The sequence below is a fragment of the Aulonocara sp. 'chitande type north' Nkhata Bay genome, linkage group LG7 (assembly GCF_057382095.1).
Source record: "Aulonocara sp. 'chitande type north' Nkhata Bay isolate Kocher_YH1m ecotype deep benthic linkage group LG7, A_spYH_male_GT1.1, whole genome shotgun sequence".
In the NCBI taxonomy this organism is placed as follows: domain Eukaryota; kingdom Metazoa; phylum Chordata; class Actinopteri; order Cichliformes; family Cichlidae; genus Aulonocara; species Aulonocara sp. 'chitande type north' Nkhata Bay.
The window spans coordinates 69467594-69485927 of NC_141350.1; the positions used below are offsets into that span (position 1 = coordinate 69467594).

An 18334-nucleotide genomic window follows, 5' to 3' on the forward strand; every position below is an offset into this window, starting at 1 on the left:
ACAGCCGACTGAAACGTCTGCTTCCTGCTTCACACTTTGTGAAACCTCGTTAGAGGCGGTGGCAGGTGATGCTGCGGGAAGCAGAGGGGGAGGCTGCCTGCAGTCTGTTTGCTCAGAGCGCCCCCTGCTGGGCATCACCTTTTATTTTATTTTACTTTATTTTATTTTATTTAATCTAATAACTTTAATCTCAGCCAAACACGGAAAAAAGCCAAACAATTACATTTTTGAGTTATCCGAGTGACTTATATATCATGTTTAACCTGAGTAGCGAAAGAGCGGGGGTCTGAAAACGATGAAGCCGGGAGTCCGCTGCTCTCGCCGGCTCGAGTGATCATTGAACCCCCCGGCTTGATATTGAGCTGGTGGGTAACAGACATCTCCGAAAATGTCAAAGCACTTTTGCAAATATGCGATATCTTGATAAACCGAGCAGATGTTTGATGTTTACACAGTTACTTTCTCGCCTGAAAATATAAATATAAACTTAAACATTTATTTTGTGACCCAGAAAGAGTAATGAGAGTAATATTAAAACTTAGTAGCGGCCGCCATTGTTGGCAGCTGAAATTTGGCTGGGCCACGCTATGAATTCTGGGATATGGTGGGCCACGAAGGACACACCCGACCCATCCTTCAAATTCGGGGAAATGAAGGACGCATTTGAAGGAGTTGACGAATTGGGACAGCCTTCGCCGCCTGGCTGTGACGTAATCGGCCTTCAAATGCGGCCTCCGGAGGATGCAGCGACGTTTGGGACACAGCTATCGTTCCTAAAAGCTGTGACGTCACAGCAGCTCATCAATGCGTACAGATCATTTTTACACTACACTGATGGTTTATGATGTGATTTTATGCATTTATGTCTGATGGTGTGTTTCTTGTTTGGCACGTTTACACTTATGTGTCCTTTTTAAATCATAAACTATAAATATAAAACATTTAAACTTTTCTATCTGTAAGTCTCGTTTATGCAGCCACAGATGACACAGTGGCAGTCCTAGAGCCTGGGGGGTCCTGGGTACATACTCAAAAGGGGCCCCTCCACTGGGAGTTCATAACAATGAAGTTACAAATAATAAAATTGATAAATAAAATAGATTTAAGAGATTTTTTGTTGTTGACTGAGCTGAAATGATAAACAAAAGGCAGACATCGTGTAGCAGGGATCTTAAAGCTCCGCCCACAGTGGAGGCGATCTGCTTGTCACACATCGTTTTGAAGCCAACAGCTGGTCTAACCCTCTAACATATTTACAACCAGGTCATGGTAGTCACATGACCCTTTGACCTTTTTTATGTGAGCACGCTCAGAGCCTGAAGCAGCAGCTGGAACCGGGACGAGGATCAGGACTGGGACCAGTTACATCCAGCTACTGCAGCTGTGTCAGAATAAATAAAGTTTGGAGCTCTTTCCACACAGACTCCAAACATGTGAAAAGGCTGAAAATTATTAACTCATAAAAACTTTTTTTCACAGAAAATAAAACTTTCAACTCTAAAATCTTCATTCTGTCATTTTAAAGATGGCCAAGTTTCCTCAAAAAGGAATATCTTTATTTTTGAACTGGTTTTAGAGGAAAACATCCATCCATGCATCCTCTTCTGCATCAGCAAGAGGCAGGGTACACCCTGGACAGGTCGCCAGGCTAACACATAGAAACAGAAAACCATTCGCACCTATGGGCAATTTAGAGTTACCAGTTAACCTGCCCCCACTTAACTGCATCTGTTTGGACTGTGGGAGAGAACCCACGCAACCACGGGGAGAACATGCAAACTCCACACAGAAAGACCCCGGCCATGGTGAACTCAGGACCTTCTTCTGTGAAACACCAAAAAGACACAAGATCAAAACTCAGCAGAATGGGAGCAGAATCATCACTCTCATCAGCAGCATCATCATCACTATCATCGTCATCATCATCATCAACACTATCATCATCATCATCATCATCACTATCATCATCACTCTCATCAACATCATCATCACTCTCATCAACATCATCATCACTCATCAGCAGCAGCATCATCATCACTATCATCGTCATCATCATCATCAACACTATCATCATCAGCATCATCACCACCATCATCATCATCATCATCATCATCATCATCATCATCACCACCATCATCATCATCATCATCATCATCATCATCATCATCATCATCACTATATCATCACTCTCATCAACATCATCATCATCATCACCACCACCATCATCATCATCATCATCATCATCATCACTATCATCATCACTCTCATCAACATCATCATCATCATCACCACCATCATCATCATCATCATCATCACTATATCATCACTCTCATCAACATCATCATCATCATCACCACCACCATCATCATCATCATCATCATCATCATCACTATCATCATCACTCTCATCAACATCATCATCATCACCACCACCATCATCATCATCATCATCATCATCACTATCATCATCACTCTCATCAACATCATCATCATCATCACCACCATCATCATCATCATCATCACTATATCATCACTCTCATCAACATCATCATCATCATCACCACCACCATCATCATCATCATCATCATCATCATCATCATCATCATCATCATCATCATCATCATCACTATCATCATCACTCTCATCAACATCATCATCATCATCACCACCATCATCATCATCATCATCATCATCACTCTCATCAACATCATCATCATCATCACCACCATCATCATCATCATCATCACTCTCATCATCATCATCATCATCACTATCATCATCACTCTCATCAACATCATCATCATCATCACCACCATCATCATCATCATCATCACTCTCATCATCATCATCATCATCATCATCACTATCATCATCATCACTCTCATCAACATCATCATCACTCTCATCAGCAGCAGCAGCATCATCATCACCATCATCATCATCATCATCATCATCATCATCATCTCCCTTCTTCCTGTTAAAAGGGGGTTTTTCTTTCCCACTGTCACCAAAGTGCTAGCTTAATCATTAGCATTATTGCTGATGATGTTTCATATGGAGTTTAAGAAAGTCATTTTGAGACATCCACATTTTCCAATATTATTCAAACATTTCATTCTCAGCACTTGAAGAAAAGTCTTTATTTTATTATTTATTATTTATTTAATTCTTCTAAAATGAAACTGTGGAGCTGCAAACAGGTTTTCTCCCTCGGGCCGTCTCAGGGCGTTTGTACGGTGTCTCCCTCCAGGTGAGCATCCCCTGCAGGCCAAGCCTTCCCTCAGCAGTCGCTCTACCTGGGGCATGGTGGGAGCTCGCAGACCGCCTCCCGCCTCTGAAGCTGCAGCTGTCTGCATCTCTGCTGGAAGCGGCGCCTCCTGCAGGTGAGCAAGGAAGAGCGCTGTCAACACCTCAGTGGGAGGAGCGTCCTTTAAGCTGAAGCTGAGCTCAGGATGAAGGAGAGACTTTACAGAGTGTTGGAGCTATCTGTTCTTTATTTTTTATTATTTTGAAATTAGTTAAAGTTTGTTGTTAGTTTACTTATATTTTGGGGTTTATTTACAAGTTTATTTGTAGATTAATATTTGTTTCAATGTTTTATTTGTTTGATTTTACCTTGTTAAATCAGTCAATAAGTGTCATGATCCTGGGCCATGTTGGCCCAGTATTCTTAGTTTCATGTATTTTTGTATTTTGCTCCTTATTTAGGCCATGTTTCCTGGGCTGCCCTGTTACGTTGTTCCCTAAGTGTTTTCCCCTTGTGACTCTTACCCCTTGTGTGCCCCTCTGTGTATTTGTGAGCCCTCGTCTCTCCTTGTGTTTTATTCCATGTTTTCCCCAGCCCGTTATATCTGTGTTTTCCCCGTGCTCTCTCCTCCTGTCTGAACCTCTGTACTTCCTGTTTTACTTTGCCCGTCTCCCGTCAGTGTTGCGTTCACTTCTGCCGTGTCTTGTTATGATTATCAGTGTCAGCTGTGTTCCCCGTGTGCTCCCACTTCCCTCGCTAACCTTCTGTGTATTTATGTCTGCGTCTCCCTCAGTTCTGTGTCGCGTTCTCCCTCATCCATGGCCGTGTGTTTTTCCGTGTAACATGTTATACTTTCCAGTTTAGTTTGTATGGTTTTTCCGTCCAGCAATAAAGCTGTGAAGTTTGAGTTAATTCCTGCCTCCGTGAGTTTGCGATTGGGTCCTCATCCAGCCTGCACACAGCCGCAACCATGACAATAAGAGCTGTAGGGCCATTTTGTTTCTATAAATAGAGAGACTGGTATAGGACCAGCATGCACTGGGGTGAGCCTGTGGTTTTTTACTAGAGCAGGAGAAGCAGCAGGAAGTAACAAAAAATGGATCTTGTTATTGCCAAACTGGATGAATAAACCATAAAAACGCAACTTTAAAGTTTGGACAGTGGACTTCTTTCGCCTGCGTACGAAATAGTATCTCAGTGCAGCAGTGGCTTGTGGACTTTTAATTGTGGGATGTTTGGTTTGTCAAACAAAAGGAATTGCCACTACACAGAGCTTTCTTCATGATGATGCATAACAAAAATAAAATTACTTGAATTGATTAATATGATGATTATTTTAATGAGGTAGTCAGTTGATGAGTGAAACTTTATTAGAAAATCATTAAACGGCCTCCTTGTGTCACATTTTATACCACAGCATATGAAACATATCTAACAGTATGATCAGCAGAAATGCAAAGAGATAGAAAATTCTTAAAAGGCCCTGCAGGTGGCGCTGTGTGTGGTTGGCTTGTGTCCATCCTGTGAAAGCTGAGGTCTTTCCGGAGGTGGGCAGCTGTGTGTTAAAGGAGTTTGGTCACTGACCTTGACGACCTGCAGTCCCGCTGCTGTCCAGCAGGGGGCGAGTCCTCTGAAGATTGACTGGATAATGAGTCTCCTGCTCAGCTTGACCTCTGACCTCAGTGATGAGATTCTGGTCTCAGTCACTGGTTTCAAGTCTGATTCAGGCAAGATGGGAACGAGAAAGTCAGAGGAATGTTTGGGTAGCACCTTTAAATAATTTTCTCACCTTAAAAACACAAATCAGTTCATTCAGGAACCAACAGCACACTGCAGCCTGATGTATAGAGATGAACTTTAAAGGACAATTGGAAAAATTACAGTTCTGAAGATCCACAGAAATAAGGCGATAAACTTGCCAGCGTTAGCGTACTACAGACCTTAAAAACCAAACAACACTCAAATAGGCGACAAAAGACCAAGAAAACAACGTAAAAACACAAGAAAATCACTTCCTGTTACTTTAAAGAAGGAAGAGTTATCAAAGACTGTACAAGATGCACACATATGTGAAAGGATCTGAAGGAGACTTCAGAATTCTTAACACGTGACAACATGTGACTAGGATGGCGTGTTACAACAGAAGAAGGAACCTCCGTCTGTGCGGCCGGCTGAACAGGAAGGAGACGAGGTTAAACAACGAGTGACAGAGACCTGCAAGGCCGTCGCTCCAGACGAGATGCATGTTTCTACATCGATGTGAGCCGCTGAGCTGGACGGAGAGAATGCAACAATAATCGACAAAGATTAATCTCAGGATGGAGTTTATATCAGCACTGCAAGCTTTCAGTAGCTTTAAAAAACGGTGGTAAGATCATTATAATGAGTCTGAGTTTCTGACACATTCCTAAAGTGATGACTTCAGTCTCTAAGTGAGTTTATTGTTCTATTATTCTGTCTTTAACACTTTATTGAAAGGAGCCGCTGCAAGAAGAAGACGAAACATTTACAACTTTACAATAATTAACACTTGATTGCATCGCAGAAAATCCAGCATGAGGTGAAGAAATGTGTGCGTGAGTTCTGCGTGTTCAAATTAACGGTAAATTAACTTTATGATAATAACATTTTGTTGAGGACCGTGAGACAAATGCACGAGTCACAGTTTAAGTTCATTAAGACCTTTATTAGTGATGATATTTAAAGGTGTAGCGTCATCTCCAGATTCTAAACAAAACTACAATCAATTTATAGAATCTGAGATTTAATTCAACACATAAACAAAGTGCAATAACTCTGACTAACATCTTTATTTTTATGACTCGTTTGGGTTCCTATCTGCTGTTTAGTGAATGATCTCTGTCATCTGCACTGATTTCCACACACCCACAGTCAGGCAGTGTGGGTCAGGCCTCAGCTGATTATTAAAGAATCTGAAGGGTTGGTGTGTACAGTGCTACAGCACAGCCAGGATGTACTCAGGGTCTAATCTGCTGCCCACAGTCACAGTTTTGTGGTAACTGCAGCATTAATCTATCAAACTCTCCTGAGATATAATGACTGCTTTCCTTTCACACACTAATGTCGTGGTTGAGCAGCTTTATTTGGGTTGTTCTGACAGCTGAGTCTTTGTCCCGTTTCATCCTTCGCTTTCACTGCACTGTGAGGACCTGTGCAGCAGTTTAATGAGAGCCGAACGATGAGCGCTCATTTAAACGTTTGCACAGGTTTGTGTTTCCCGCCTTTTACCGATCACAGATTTTACAAAAGTTATAATTTAATGTTTTTCAGATGGACTTCCGGGCGAGCGGAGCGCCACACCAGCGAAAAACACAAAACAACCGGAAGCAGCACCAGTGTGATTGACAGGTGGGCTCACCCACTCACACTCAGCTACGCACCCTTAGTGGGCGGGGCCCCGCTACGTTATTTGTGCTATTCGCTAAAGCACGTACGCTGAGACGTGACGTTTGACGCTGTGGCTGGCAGCCGCGCATGCGTGCGTATCTGTCAGTCAAAGGACTTTTAAATGGCCTCGCAGGCCGGGAGCCCCGGTGCTCGGTAATAACGGCGTTATTCAGGACATCAGCCCCGTGAATAGCGTGTCCGCGCGCCGCGGGAGGCCCCCTGTGCCCGGCGGGGTCGACACTGTCCGGTCAGTGCGGTGAAAATGAGCGACGAGGACGAAACCGCGCAGAGAGCGCGCCGCGGGTTCGAGGAGCTCTGCAGGGCGCTGAACATGGACGAGGAGGCGAGCGGGGAGGCGTGGGGGAGCTACGAGAACATCAGCAGGAACTTCACCCTGGAGGTAAGCACGCTCACCTGGACAGGTGGCTCTGTGACGTGTTTCTGACGGGTCTCGGCGTCCAGGGGCAGGGGCGTGTCCCCAGGGGGCGGGCGGATGCCTCTTTAACTGTAGCGCTGTCGTTCTTCTACAGCAACAAATATCTGAATACTTTTACTCGAGTACTTCGGTGCCCTGCAGGGTGTTTCCTCCTCCATCAGGTGAAGGTGGTGTTTATGTTGCTCCGCCCAGCAGTCCGAGGTATTAAACACAGTAATAATAAAGAACTGTGCTACACTAATATCAGCATAACGAGTACTTTAAGTACTGTGAGTACTTGGATCTGAGCAGTATGGCGGTTTATTTTACTTCATGATTGCTCTAAGTACACTGAGTGTGACCATTAAATACCCAGGAACGCCTGAGGGGCGGGGTTTGTCGTCACAGGCTGAGGGGCGGGGTACACCTGAAGTTATTTATAGGCGTTTTTAGTCACAGGAGGCTGTGTGGAGTCAAACCTTATTTTGTATTCTTACATTAGATCTGCTTAGGATGGGTTCAAACTCAGGTTCAGGTTCCTGAGTTGTTTTAGAAAAGCTCAGGTCCAGATCATGGAGGTCAGCCTCGGCACAGAGCGACGTCACAGCCTGAGCTCTCTGCTCAGGGAGCAAGTGTTCACTACCGAAGGAAACGAGAGGGAAGGAGATGAGAGTGCTGTCCGTCCCTCGATGCGCCCTTCGTCCTTTTAAATAAAAATTATATTTATTCATTAACGTCTGCAAAGCTTCCTGTCATCTTGTTTCCTGTCGCAGGGCAGCGAGCTGCACTGGTTGGCGTGCGCCCTCTACGTGGCCTGCAGGTCGTCTGTGCCCACGGTAGGAAAAGGCACGGCCGAGGGGAACTACGTCTCTCTGACCCGAATCCTGCGCTGCTCCGAGATGAGGTCGGTGTGCCCCTCTCCACCTTCACACCCACAGAAACACAATCACTGATGACATAACGACACACGGCCAGGCAGGTAACCCAGGTGAAGAGAATCAGGGCGGGGCCAGCAGGCACAGTAACAGAGGCAGACCTTCAAAATAAAACAGGAAATAGACAAAAGACTATGAACGCGAGGGAACGCGAGAACCACTCAGACACACAAACAGCTGGAAACGAGCAGGAAAACTAAATATATCAGCTACAAAATATTTAAAATGATGAATAAATAAAAATAGAATAAAATGGGATGTGCGCTCTGTGAAGGGTTTAGAGGCGACCACAAGGTTTTTATTACATCATCTTTGTGGCTCGGCTCGCTCCTCATGTCCCCGCCCTCTGCTCCTCCTCAGCCTCATCGAGTTCTTCAGTAAGATGAAGAAGTGGCAGGACATGGCTGACCTGCCGCCGGACTTCCGTCAGAGCACCGACAAGCTGGAGAGGAACTTCATCGTGTCCGCCGTCATCTTCAAGAAGTACGTCCCCATCTTCAAATCCATCTTCAGGGCGCCGTCAGAGGAGCCGCCGCGAGTGCACCGCAGCCGCAAGCAGAGGTGGGACCGTAACCTCTGACCTCACCTTCATGCTAACCGCTCAGTATTCAGTTCTTTGGTGTTTGTTGGTGTGGTCGCCAGGCGGGGGCGGGTCTGCAGTGCTGCCTGGTAACCTATGTGCGCTCTTTGTTTTGCAGACGCCACCCGTGCACCGTGACCGAGGTCTTCAACTTCTGCTGGGTGCTGTTTGTCCACGCCAAAGGTAAGCACTTCCTGTTTAATGATGTCAGAGAAGTCCGTCACAGCGCCCTGGTGCAAACCACAGCTCGTCACAGACAGGTGGAGGTTTTTCCTCCCCACTGTCGCTCACGTGTGTGGTGTTTCTCTGCGTTATTGTTGGGAGCTGCAGAAATGGGATAATAAATAATCAGAACTGTGAAGCTTCAATCTCGTCCCAGCAGCCACTCAGCTGGAACGCCAGGTCTCGGCGTGCGGCTCACTTCCTGCTCTCGGCTCTGGTTCATGCACGCTGATGAGTCCGGTTTGCACCTCGATGATGTTTCTGCTTCTTCTTTCAGGGAACTTCCCCATGATCAGCGACGACCTGGTGAACTCGTACCACCTGCTGCTGTGCGCCCTCGACCTCGTCTTCACCAACGCCCTGCTGTGCAACGCCAGGAAGGACCTGCTGAACCCCGAGTTCAAAGGTGGCGTCCTGAGGCTGACGTACACATCGTTCCTGCCTTTGTTAACGTGCTGTTCGCGCTCGGTTTAGTTTGGTTGCTGTAGTAACGTCTCCAGTTCTTTGAATAAATCATGTCGGCTGCAGAGGAAGCCTGCTTATCGCTCACCTGCAGCATTGGGTCACACCTCAAATAAATCAAAGGTGGAGCCGGCAGCAGGCTCTGTCAGCGCTGCCCTTACTTCCTGTCGGGTTTCCTGTGCGCCCCCGTGAGGCCCCGAAACACCACGTGATCCCGTCAGGCACAACCCTGGAGCCGAGCGAGGTCAGACTCGGGGAGCTCGCCTGCTTCATTGAACACTCCGCCCACGAGCAGCGTTTCGGCATGAAACTAACATTTAAAGAAAGGTGCACGTTTAGAGGCGGGAGGGCGCGGTTCAGCCCGCTCAGGTGACACGAGACGCTCCTGAAGGTTTGGGTTAAATACCTGCCTGTTAAACAAGAAGAAGGTCGTGCTGGCTGAACCAACAGACCAGCGATCAGGATTTCATTATCCTGGGATTGAATCAGCTGCAGTAGAACCAGGATTAGAGCTGAACAATATCATCAGCGCGACTGAGGAGGTGGAGCCTCCTGGGGCCGCTGTGGGGTTAACACACGAGGAATGAAAGTTTAAATGATGTTATCGTTAAAAATAACACAATTTGTGTGTTGTCATGTCTCCATGGTAACGCTGTCTCTCCGTCCCACAGGGCTTCCTGAGGACTTCGGCACCAAGGACTTCCGGCCGGCCTCGGGCCCGTTCTGCTTCATGGAGCAGCTGTGCCAGTTGCACGACGGCCTGGTGCTGGAGGCCAAAGGGGTCAAAGAGCACTTCTGGAAACCCTTCATCAAGAAGCTCTTCCACAAGAGGGTGAGCCACCTCCTCCCACACCTTCACTCAGGTGAACACACCTGAGCGGGTGCCGGGCCTCGAGAGCCTCGGCGAGGTTTCCTCTGTTGGTTTGGAGCCACTCCACGGGGTAAAAGCAGAATGACGGGCGTGTGTTTCACACGCGGCGTTAGTGAGGGTGTTGGAAAAGTGCATGTTAGTGATCTGGGTTAAAGCAGAGGGGTCAAACATAAGGCCCGGGGGCCAGAATCAGCCCAGCAAAGACTATGGTCCGGCCCACAGCACAGTCGGAGCAGCTTGGGACTGAGAACTGAGACTGAGTGTGAGCCCCGGTGTTGAACACGTCAGGGATGCAGAGTGCAGTAAAGCGAGCGCGTCTTTAACATGTTGGCTGTTTGTCTGCTCTGCAGAGCTCTGCTGATAAATAATAATCACATCAAACGTCAGAAATCATTTAAAGTTTTATACGATTAAATGTAAATGAATAATAATATTGGTTGGTTTGGTCACATAGAGCAGCTTCGTACCTGCACAGGTAGGAACCGTGTTGGCGCTACACTCAGCTTCCTCTCGTGTCCGTTGGCAGATTCTCCGAGGAAAGGAGGACAGTCTGACCGGCTTCCTGGACCCCATGAACTTTGGAGACAGTCTGTAAGTTTGAAGGCCGTTCTGTGTTGGTTAATTGGAGCTGTTTACCTGTAGCAGGGGGTAAACTAAAGACCCACGTGTTTCTGACTCCGCCCCCTGGTGACGTGTCATGGTAACAGCACGTAGACGCCGCTGACCGCCCTCTGCTCTGATTCGCCCTCAGTTTGGCGCTCAGCCGCCTGTACGAGGAGCACGTTTTGGCCACAGGCAGCCTGGACGAGAGGATCTTCACCGGCGAGGGAGCGAGCGAGGACATTGGCACCCCGGGGCCCTGCCTGTGCGAGGGGGCGGAGCACCAGAACAGCGCCACCTTCAGGCTCCACACCAGCCTCGCTGTAAGACCTGACCTTGCCTCTTTTACGCTCTCTGATTGGTTTGCTTCCCACCTCGCTAACATGCCACCTCCCCCCCAGGCCTCGGCTCTGAAAGTCTCCACCCCACTGACAGGCAGGAAGTACGTGCAGGAGGGCAGCCTGGCGTCTCCGCTCTCCTCCGCCATGAAGAGCGTGGGGCGTCTCCACACGCTGCTGTCGGGCACCAAGCAGGGGCCGAGCGCCAAGCTGGCCGAGACGCTCAGGTACGTGTCAGCGTGTCTGACGTCGTCTTTAACTCTGACCCTTTCAACACGCCTGCTCTCGTTTCGCCCAGGAGCTGCGCCAGAGACCCGAGCAATGCCATCAGCCGGCGCCTGAACGACATGTTCGACGTCTTCTCCCAGCACTACGAGGACGGCGCCACAGACGGGGGCAGGGCCATGGGCAAAGGTATGCACGTAGCCTCGCATCACTGCACACGAGCGACCTGCTGTGACCGAGTAACGTTTGTCCTCGCAGACATGGCGGTGAAGTACTTCCACCTGGCAGAGGCGCTCTACTACAGGATCCTGGAGTCAGTCATCGAGAGAGAGAAGATGATTCTGGGCGACGCCGACCTGTCTGTGAGGGAAAACACTTATTTCCATTTTCAGAGCAACTTTGCATGAGTCACAGATCAGAATAATCCTTCTTTATGTCAGCCTCCATCACTGCTTCATCTGCTTCCTGTTTGAATGTTTTTCTCAGATTATCTCACATGCAGCCGTGTACTGATAAAGTCATCTTATAAAGTGTGTGTGTGTGTGTGTGTGTGTGTTGCAGTGTATTCTGGAGCAGGATATCTTCCACCGCTCTCTGCTCGCCTGCTGCTTGGAGATCGTCATCTTCTCCTACAGACCTCCTGGAGATTTCCCCAACGTGCTCGGCATCTTCCAGCTGCCTGCCTATCACTTCTACAAGGTATCAATACGCCCTCATCAAAAAGTAGGTCCTAACAAGGTTTGTTTTTCAGAAAACGCCAGATGATTGGATGGATGATGGATGATGTTTGGATGGATGATGGATGAACAGTTGGATGAAGAAAGCTTGTCGTCTGTCTCTGCAGGTGATTGAGGTGCTGGTGCGGGCGGAGCAGGGTCTGTTTCGGGAGGTGGTGAAGCACCTGAACCAGGTGGAGGAGCAGGTCCTGGAGAGTCTGGCCTGGACTGGCGATTCCCCGCTGTGGGAGAGCCTCCGTGGGGCCAAAGACCACGCCCCCAGCTGCCAGGAGGTCCGTCCATGTTTGATGATATACGTGTCGGTGTTTCCTTCTTTGTGCTTTTTTGTTCGTGTGTCCTGAGGTCAAATGTAACTGCAGACCTTCATGTTTGGTGGTTTCTGACTCTGGGTGAATAACACCTGCAGGAGGCCTCGCTGTGATCAGCTGATTCCGGTCCTGTTGATCCGTAAAAACGTCCCGCCTGCTGCGTGAAAGTCTCGTCCTCGCTTCTCCTCTTCTTGTTTGGCTGAACAAAGTTTCAGGTGTGTTTCATCAGCAGGTGTGTGTGTTTCAGGTGATGCCTCCTCAGTACCTGGAGCAGCAGGATGAGAGCAGCTCCGGCAGCGTTCCCGTCACTCCGGTCAGCCACGGCGCCGAGCTCAGCAGCAGCAGCACGCTCAAAGGTCACACACCTGATACCTGTCACACCTGCACACTGTGTGTGTGTGTGTGACTTCTGATGCGGCTAAAGGACTCTTGGAGCTCATTGGCCCTCCTCTTCCTCCTACAGGTGTGTCCCCCTCCCCAACCACCCTGTTGGACCGTTACAGCTCACCGCCGGCCAGCACGGCTCGCCGCCGTCTCTTTGTTGACCCCGTGGACAGCGAGCCCGGCCTCGCCTCCAGTGGCTCCGCCAGCACTGCTGTCGCCAAGCCCACCCAGGCGAGCCTCGTCACGGCCATCCCGGCGGGACAGACTGTGGTCACTATGGCAACTGCCACCGTGACCGCCAACAACGGGCAGACAGTGACCATCCCTGTGCAGGGTGAGGGTCAGAAAACACGAGCCCGAAGGTGAAGGTGAGAAACGGCACCCTCTGACCTTTGACCTCTCTGCAGGGATAGCCAATGAGAGTGGAGGGATTACCTTCATCCCGGTGCAGGTGAGCGTGACAGGACAGGCTGGTGCCGCTCTGCAGCCGCTGCCCCCGCAGGCGCTCGCCGGCACCATCGCCGTGCAACCAGCCACTGTCAAGCCGGCCCCTAAACCGGCCGGCGGCGCGCTGAGGAAGGGCTCGCTGTCACTGTTCTTCAGGAAGGTACGTGCTCGTGCACATGCTCAGTGCGGCTCTGCTTCCGCTGTGTAGGTGTGATTCGTTTACCTGCAGCGTTTCCTCCCAGGTGTACCACCTCGCCAGCGTCCGCCTCCGAGACCTGTGCGCCCGACTGGACATCATGCCGGAGCTCCGGAGGAAGATCTGGACCTGCTTCGAGTACTCGCTGGTCCACTGCACGGACATGATGATGGACCGACACCTGGACCAGCTCCTCATGTGTGCCGTCTACGTCATGGCCAAGGTCAGTCAGGTTCTTCATCGTCGTGACAACGAGCTCAGAGATGTTCTGAGACTCACAAAGAAGAAGAGCAGGTTCAGTTCAGAAAGGCCAGAGGTATCCCACCTTCACCTGCAGGAGCTTTGAAGGGTTAACTCTCTGCCTCCAGCTTTACTGTCACTCAACTCTTGACTCTCTGGTAACAGGAAGCTGAGCACGCTTGTTTTCAGCTTTTCTGCTCGTCTTTGACTTGGTGCTGCAGGAGGAACGTCTCTGTGAGCTCTGTGCTCCAGTAACATGTGACCTGTTTGCTTCTGTCAGGTGACCAAAGAGGACAGATCCTTCCAGAACATCATGAAGTGTTACCGCTCTCAGCCTCAGGCCAGCAGCAATGTAAGGAACTCTTCCTCCCTCCAGCTTGCTGTGTGAGGAAAAACGAGGGGTGACGAGCTGCTGCTGATGTTCTCCAATGTTCTGTGTTCGTGTTTCAGGTCTACAGGAGCGTGCTGATCTCAGGGAGGAGGCGTCACTCCAGCACCAACAAACCGAACCCGCTCACAGACGGCAGCCAGGACGCAGGTACAGACACATGACCTCATCCTGAGGTTGACCTCCCTGAGCATGCTCAGTCGGTTCAAACGTGTGGAAACATCAACTCCGTTAGCAGTGTGTGTTAGCGTGTGTGTTATTCTGTGTGTTAGCTGTGAGTGTTAGCGTGTGTGTTATTATGTGTGTTAGCTGTGAGTGTTAGCGTGTGTGTTATTATGTGTGTTAGCTGTGAGTGTTAGCGATGTGTGTTAGCGTGTGTGTTAGCTGTGAGTGTTAGCGTGTGTGTTATTATGTGTGTTAGCTGTGTGTTAGCGGTGTGTGTTAGTGGTGTGTATTAGCGTGTGTGTTATTCTGTGTTTTAGCAGTGTGTGTTAGCTGTGAGTGTTAGCGGTGTGTGTTAGCATATCTGTTATTCTGTGTTTTAGCAGTGTGTGTTAGTGGTGTGTGTTAGTGTGTGTTTTAGCAGTGTGTGTTAGCTGTGAGTGTTAGCGGTGTGTGTTAGCGTGTGTGTTATTCTGTGTTTTAGCAGTGTGTGTTAGCTGTGAGTGTTAGCGTGCGTGTTAGCGGTGTATGTTAACATGCATGTTAGCAGTGAGTGTTAGTGTTGGTGTTATTCTGTGTTTTAGCAGTGTGTGTTAACGGTGCATGTTAGCGTGCGTGTCAGGTGGTCTGGTTCAGTTACGATTATAAAAGCATTATAAACCTTCAGTTTCTCACAGCGATCGTTTTAAGCTCCTGCAAAAGAATCCGGTTGTTTTTTGGCGATGCTAACCTCAGGGTTAGCTTACAGACTCCACACCTGCGTCTCTCCGTGTGTTTATGCTGCTGCAAGCCACCTTGCAGCCCACGTCTGACCCGGATCGTCCCTTCCTGCTGTTTATGACGTTCATCAGTGTCTTGCGTCAATGACATGCTCCTGCTGTCAGCAGTTTCATCACTCAATCTGACGTGCTTCCTGTTTCCTGCTCAGGGGGAGATTTCAGACTCTGGTCATGTCCAAATTCATGGGCTGCATCCTCCTGTGGACCCGGCCTTCGCGGTCTACGTGGGCCGGGTCCTCAGAAGGTTGGGTAGGCCGGAAGTAAACGGCTGGGGAAATTGGACGGTCTCGCCTTCAGATTAGCGTCACCGCTGTCTCGGTGGAGTTTAATAAACTCAGCCGTCTGCTCCTTGCTATCTAAAATATAACAGGACACTGGCGTAAATTCTCGACTGTCTCACACTTCTGTTTAATCAGTTTCCTGTTTGACGTTTAGTCAGCTGTGTGAAAACCAAGGAGGAGGGGGATTAATAAAGTTTTATTTTATCTAATCTAAGAACTTTAATCTCAGCCAAACCGATTTACTCACGAACAAACAAAACACTGAAAAAAGCCCAACAATAACATTTGTAGGTTGTCTAAGTGATTTATATATTACGTTTAACCCGAGCAGCGAAACTCCGCGGTGATCTGAAAATGATGTGCCGGGAGTTGTGCCGTTCTCGGCGGCTCTAGTGACCCTCGAGCTCCCGGTTAGCTGTCGAGCTGGTCGGTAGCAGACGTCTCCGAAAACGTCGAAGCAGTTTTGCAAATATGCGATATCTTGATAAACCGAGCAGATATTTGATGTTTACACAGCTACTTTCTTGCCTGAAAATATGTTAAAAGTTTATTTTGTGACCCAGAAAAATTAGTATGAGTAATTTTAAAACTTAGTAGCGGCCGCCATTATTGGAAACTGGAGTTTGGCTGGGCCGCGCTATGAATTCTGGGATATGGTGGGCCACGAAGGACACACCGACCCATCTTTCAAATTCGGGGAAAAGGAGGACGCATTTGTCGGCTGCATTCGGAGGAGTCTACGGATTTGGACAGCCTTCCGCGCGTCGCTGTGACGTAATCGGTGTACAAATGCGGCCTCAGGAGGATGCAGCCCATGAATTTGGACACGACCTCTGTGTTCTTGTAGCAGAAGCACAGCGTCGGCCATCTTTGTGTTCAGGTGCCGTCATTGTGCTCTTACTCTGTTCTTCCTTCCAGCAGGTGGCGACGTCAGCCCGGTCCCTATTCGCTCCAGCAGCACCTTACCCACCCCCCAGCCCGGCAGCGCCCCCTCCACGCCCACAAACACCTCCAACAAGACCTCGTGCACGTCCACCGCCAATGCCGGGGAGGAGGAGCAGGAGCGAGGGGACCTCATCCACTTCTACAACAACGTGTATATCAAGCAGATGACGCCCTTTGCTCTGAAATACTCGCCAAACTCGCTGTCTGCAGGGGTACGTGGACTGAGCTGGGAGCCATTTAGCTGATCAATAACATTATTGATTATTAATGCAGCAGCTTAGTGTCTGTGAAGCTGATGATGAGACTTCTGGACCAAACATTTAAACTTGACTCATTTTAAATCCAAGATGTTTAAATATCAATAAATGTCATTAAAAAGGCTCCAGCAGCACAAACACAGCCCAGGCGGAGGCTGGCGGAGGCTGACGGAGGCTGACGGTTGGGCGTGACAGCATCGTTCTCCTGACCTCTTTGTTTTTCTCATGCTCAGGTCGAGACCCCCCCTCTGTGTCCGTACCCTTCCGTGAGGACCGGCTCTCCCCGCCGGATGCTTCTGTCCAGCAAACACTCCATCTACATCTCGCCTCACAAGGCAGGCTCCGCCCCCTCACTGATGACCCCCAGGGAAAAGATTCACTACTACATCTGCAGCAGCCCCCCCAACGTAAGCCCCCACACGAGTCACTGCTCACGTTCACAGCAGCTATTTTATCCGTAACGACGTGTTGACGCCACGCTGTTTCTTCTCGTACGGAAACCAAACTGTTGCTTTCCTCGTGTGTCTGAAACGTTCTCATGATTTTAAAACCTTCAGTGGTCGATTTACACTCGGCTTCTCCCGCCGGCGCCGGCGCACGGCAGCGGCGGTTAGAAAAACGAGCGAGAGTCTGTCGTACCTCTGCGGTGTACCTGGGCTTCGTGATGCAGGCAGAGGTTAGAGGTCCGTTTATAACTTCACATGATGTTCAAACAGTTTATTATACAGGATACAGTTTGGATGCTTCATCCTCTAACTTTATTTAAACAGGTCCATGTGAACGCGGACACAGGTTAGCTGTAGCTCATCAATATTCAAGTGTTATTATTTAACATCTTTAAACAGGAAGTCAGATTATGGAGGGATTCCTGAAAGTACGATAAAATGGTTCCCCCTGCAGGACGCCGTCATCACCCTGAAACAGTTTAATAAACGAGCTCCGAGATCAAAGAGTCAGGAGTCTGAGCATGTGCAGCTCAGCCCGACAGAGCTTTGAACACTAATCTGTGACCTCTGACCCTTCAGCGTCTCCAGGAGATCAACAGCATGATCCGCACCGGAGAGACTCCGACCAGGAAGCGTGGCATGGCTCTGGAGGAGGGAGCCTCGCCCAAACGCGTCTGTCCCGACTCCAACGCTCTAATGCGCCGCCTGCAGGACGTCGCCAACGACCGCAGCTCCTCCCAGTGACGCACGCAGACACAGACGGAGTGTTTTACTGTGAAGGAGCAGCTTCCTGTGTTTTAGTCGTATTTTCCTTTCTGTTTTTAACATCAATGTTTTAAATCTGTCGGTTTGGTCTTAAACTTCGTGGCGTGCGTGTTTCGTCTCCTTCGCTGTCCCATGTCTGTAAATACGTGTACAGAAGAGCAAAGAGAAGCTATTTAATGGAGCTCACAGCTGTAAGTTAAGTGCCTTTATTTTGTACTGTTTACATCCTGCAGGCGTTTCCTTGGTTACAGGCTCCTGATGTAAAAACAATAAACTGTGTGAACTGAGCCGGCTCCCTCTGTCTATGTGAGCTGCAATAAAACTAAGTGTGGAAAAGAAACCAGCAGCTGAGAGTAGGACGATGGGTGGAGACGCTGTTAGTGACATCAGAGAGGGGGCGTGGCTACAAAATGTTCAACATAACTCTGTGTTAGCTCGATCAACAGGAGTCCAGTCGGGGGTCTGAGCGTGCTCGTCAGACATTTTAAACCATCGCTGCAATCATCACGTGGAAGTTACCAGAATCTGAGAGATGAAACGCCTCTGCTCCAGTTCTCACTCAAACGGGGGACGCCGCTGACGTCTTCTGGCTTCACTTTATACCTGTTCACGTCGTCTCCGACTGAGGACCCCAGTTTACCTCCCAGAGTGAAAGAGTTCTGTGCTTAGGTTAGTCTCACCTGGCTTCAATCCCAGA

General features: G+C 49.0%; 1 protein-coding gene and 2 long non-coding RNA genes across 7 annotated transcripts; 2 read left to right on the plus strand and 1 right to left on the minus strand.

Moving 5' to 3' along the window:
- Nucleotides 1–3228: 3228 nt before the first annotated feature.
- LOC147326876 (uncharacterized) lies at nt 3229–7198 on the minus strand. Its single transcript, XR_015130521.1, has 3 exons — nt 7069–7198; nt 4831–4964; nt 3229–3376 (listed from the first exon to the last, which is right to left on the minus strand). It is a non-coding gene; the product is annotated as an uncharacterized LOC147326876 (long non-coding RNA).
- On the plus strand, nt 5383–6716 carry LOC147326877 (uncharacterized). The gene is made up of 3 exons (XR_015130520.1): nt 5383–5614; nt 5725–5848; nt 6538–6716. It is a non-coding gene; the product is annotated as an uncharacterized LOC147326877 (long non-coding RNA).
- rbl2 (retinoblastoma-like 2 (p130)) lies at nt 6741–17924 on the plus strand. Of its 5 annotated transcripts, none has more exons than XM_086302272.1 (22): nt 6741–7054; nt 7843–7973; nt 8365–8565; nt 8703–8767; nt 9084–9212; nt 9940–10100; nt 10666–10730; nt 10891–11062; nt 11141–11304; nt 11376–11491; nt 11561–11664; nt 11864–12025; nt 12147–12311; nt 12595–12703; nt 12811–13065; nt 13139–13338; nt 13421–13597; nt 13895–13966; nt 14065–14152; nt 16143–16381; nt 16660–16833; nt 17452–17924. In XM_086302272.1, the coding sequence occupies exons 1-22, from the start codon at nt 6917–6919 to the stop codon at nt 17614–17616; spliced, it is 3252 nt and encodes a 1083-aa protein (XP_086158398.1). In that variant the 5' UTR covers nt 6741–6916; the 3' UTR covers nt 17617–17924. The 5 variants fall into 5 exon arrangements, with proteins under 5 accessions (XP_086158398.1, XP_086158399.1, XP_086158395.1 ...); XM_086302273.1 differs by having other exon boundaries at nt 11864–12001; XM_086302269.1 differs by having other exon boundaries at nt 11376–11664.
- The last annotated feature ends 410 nt before the right edge of the window (nt 17925–18334 follow it).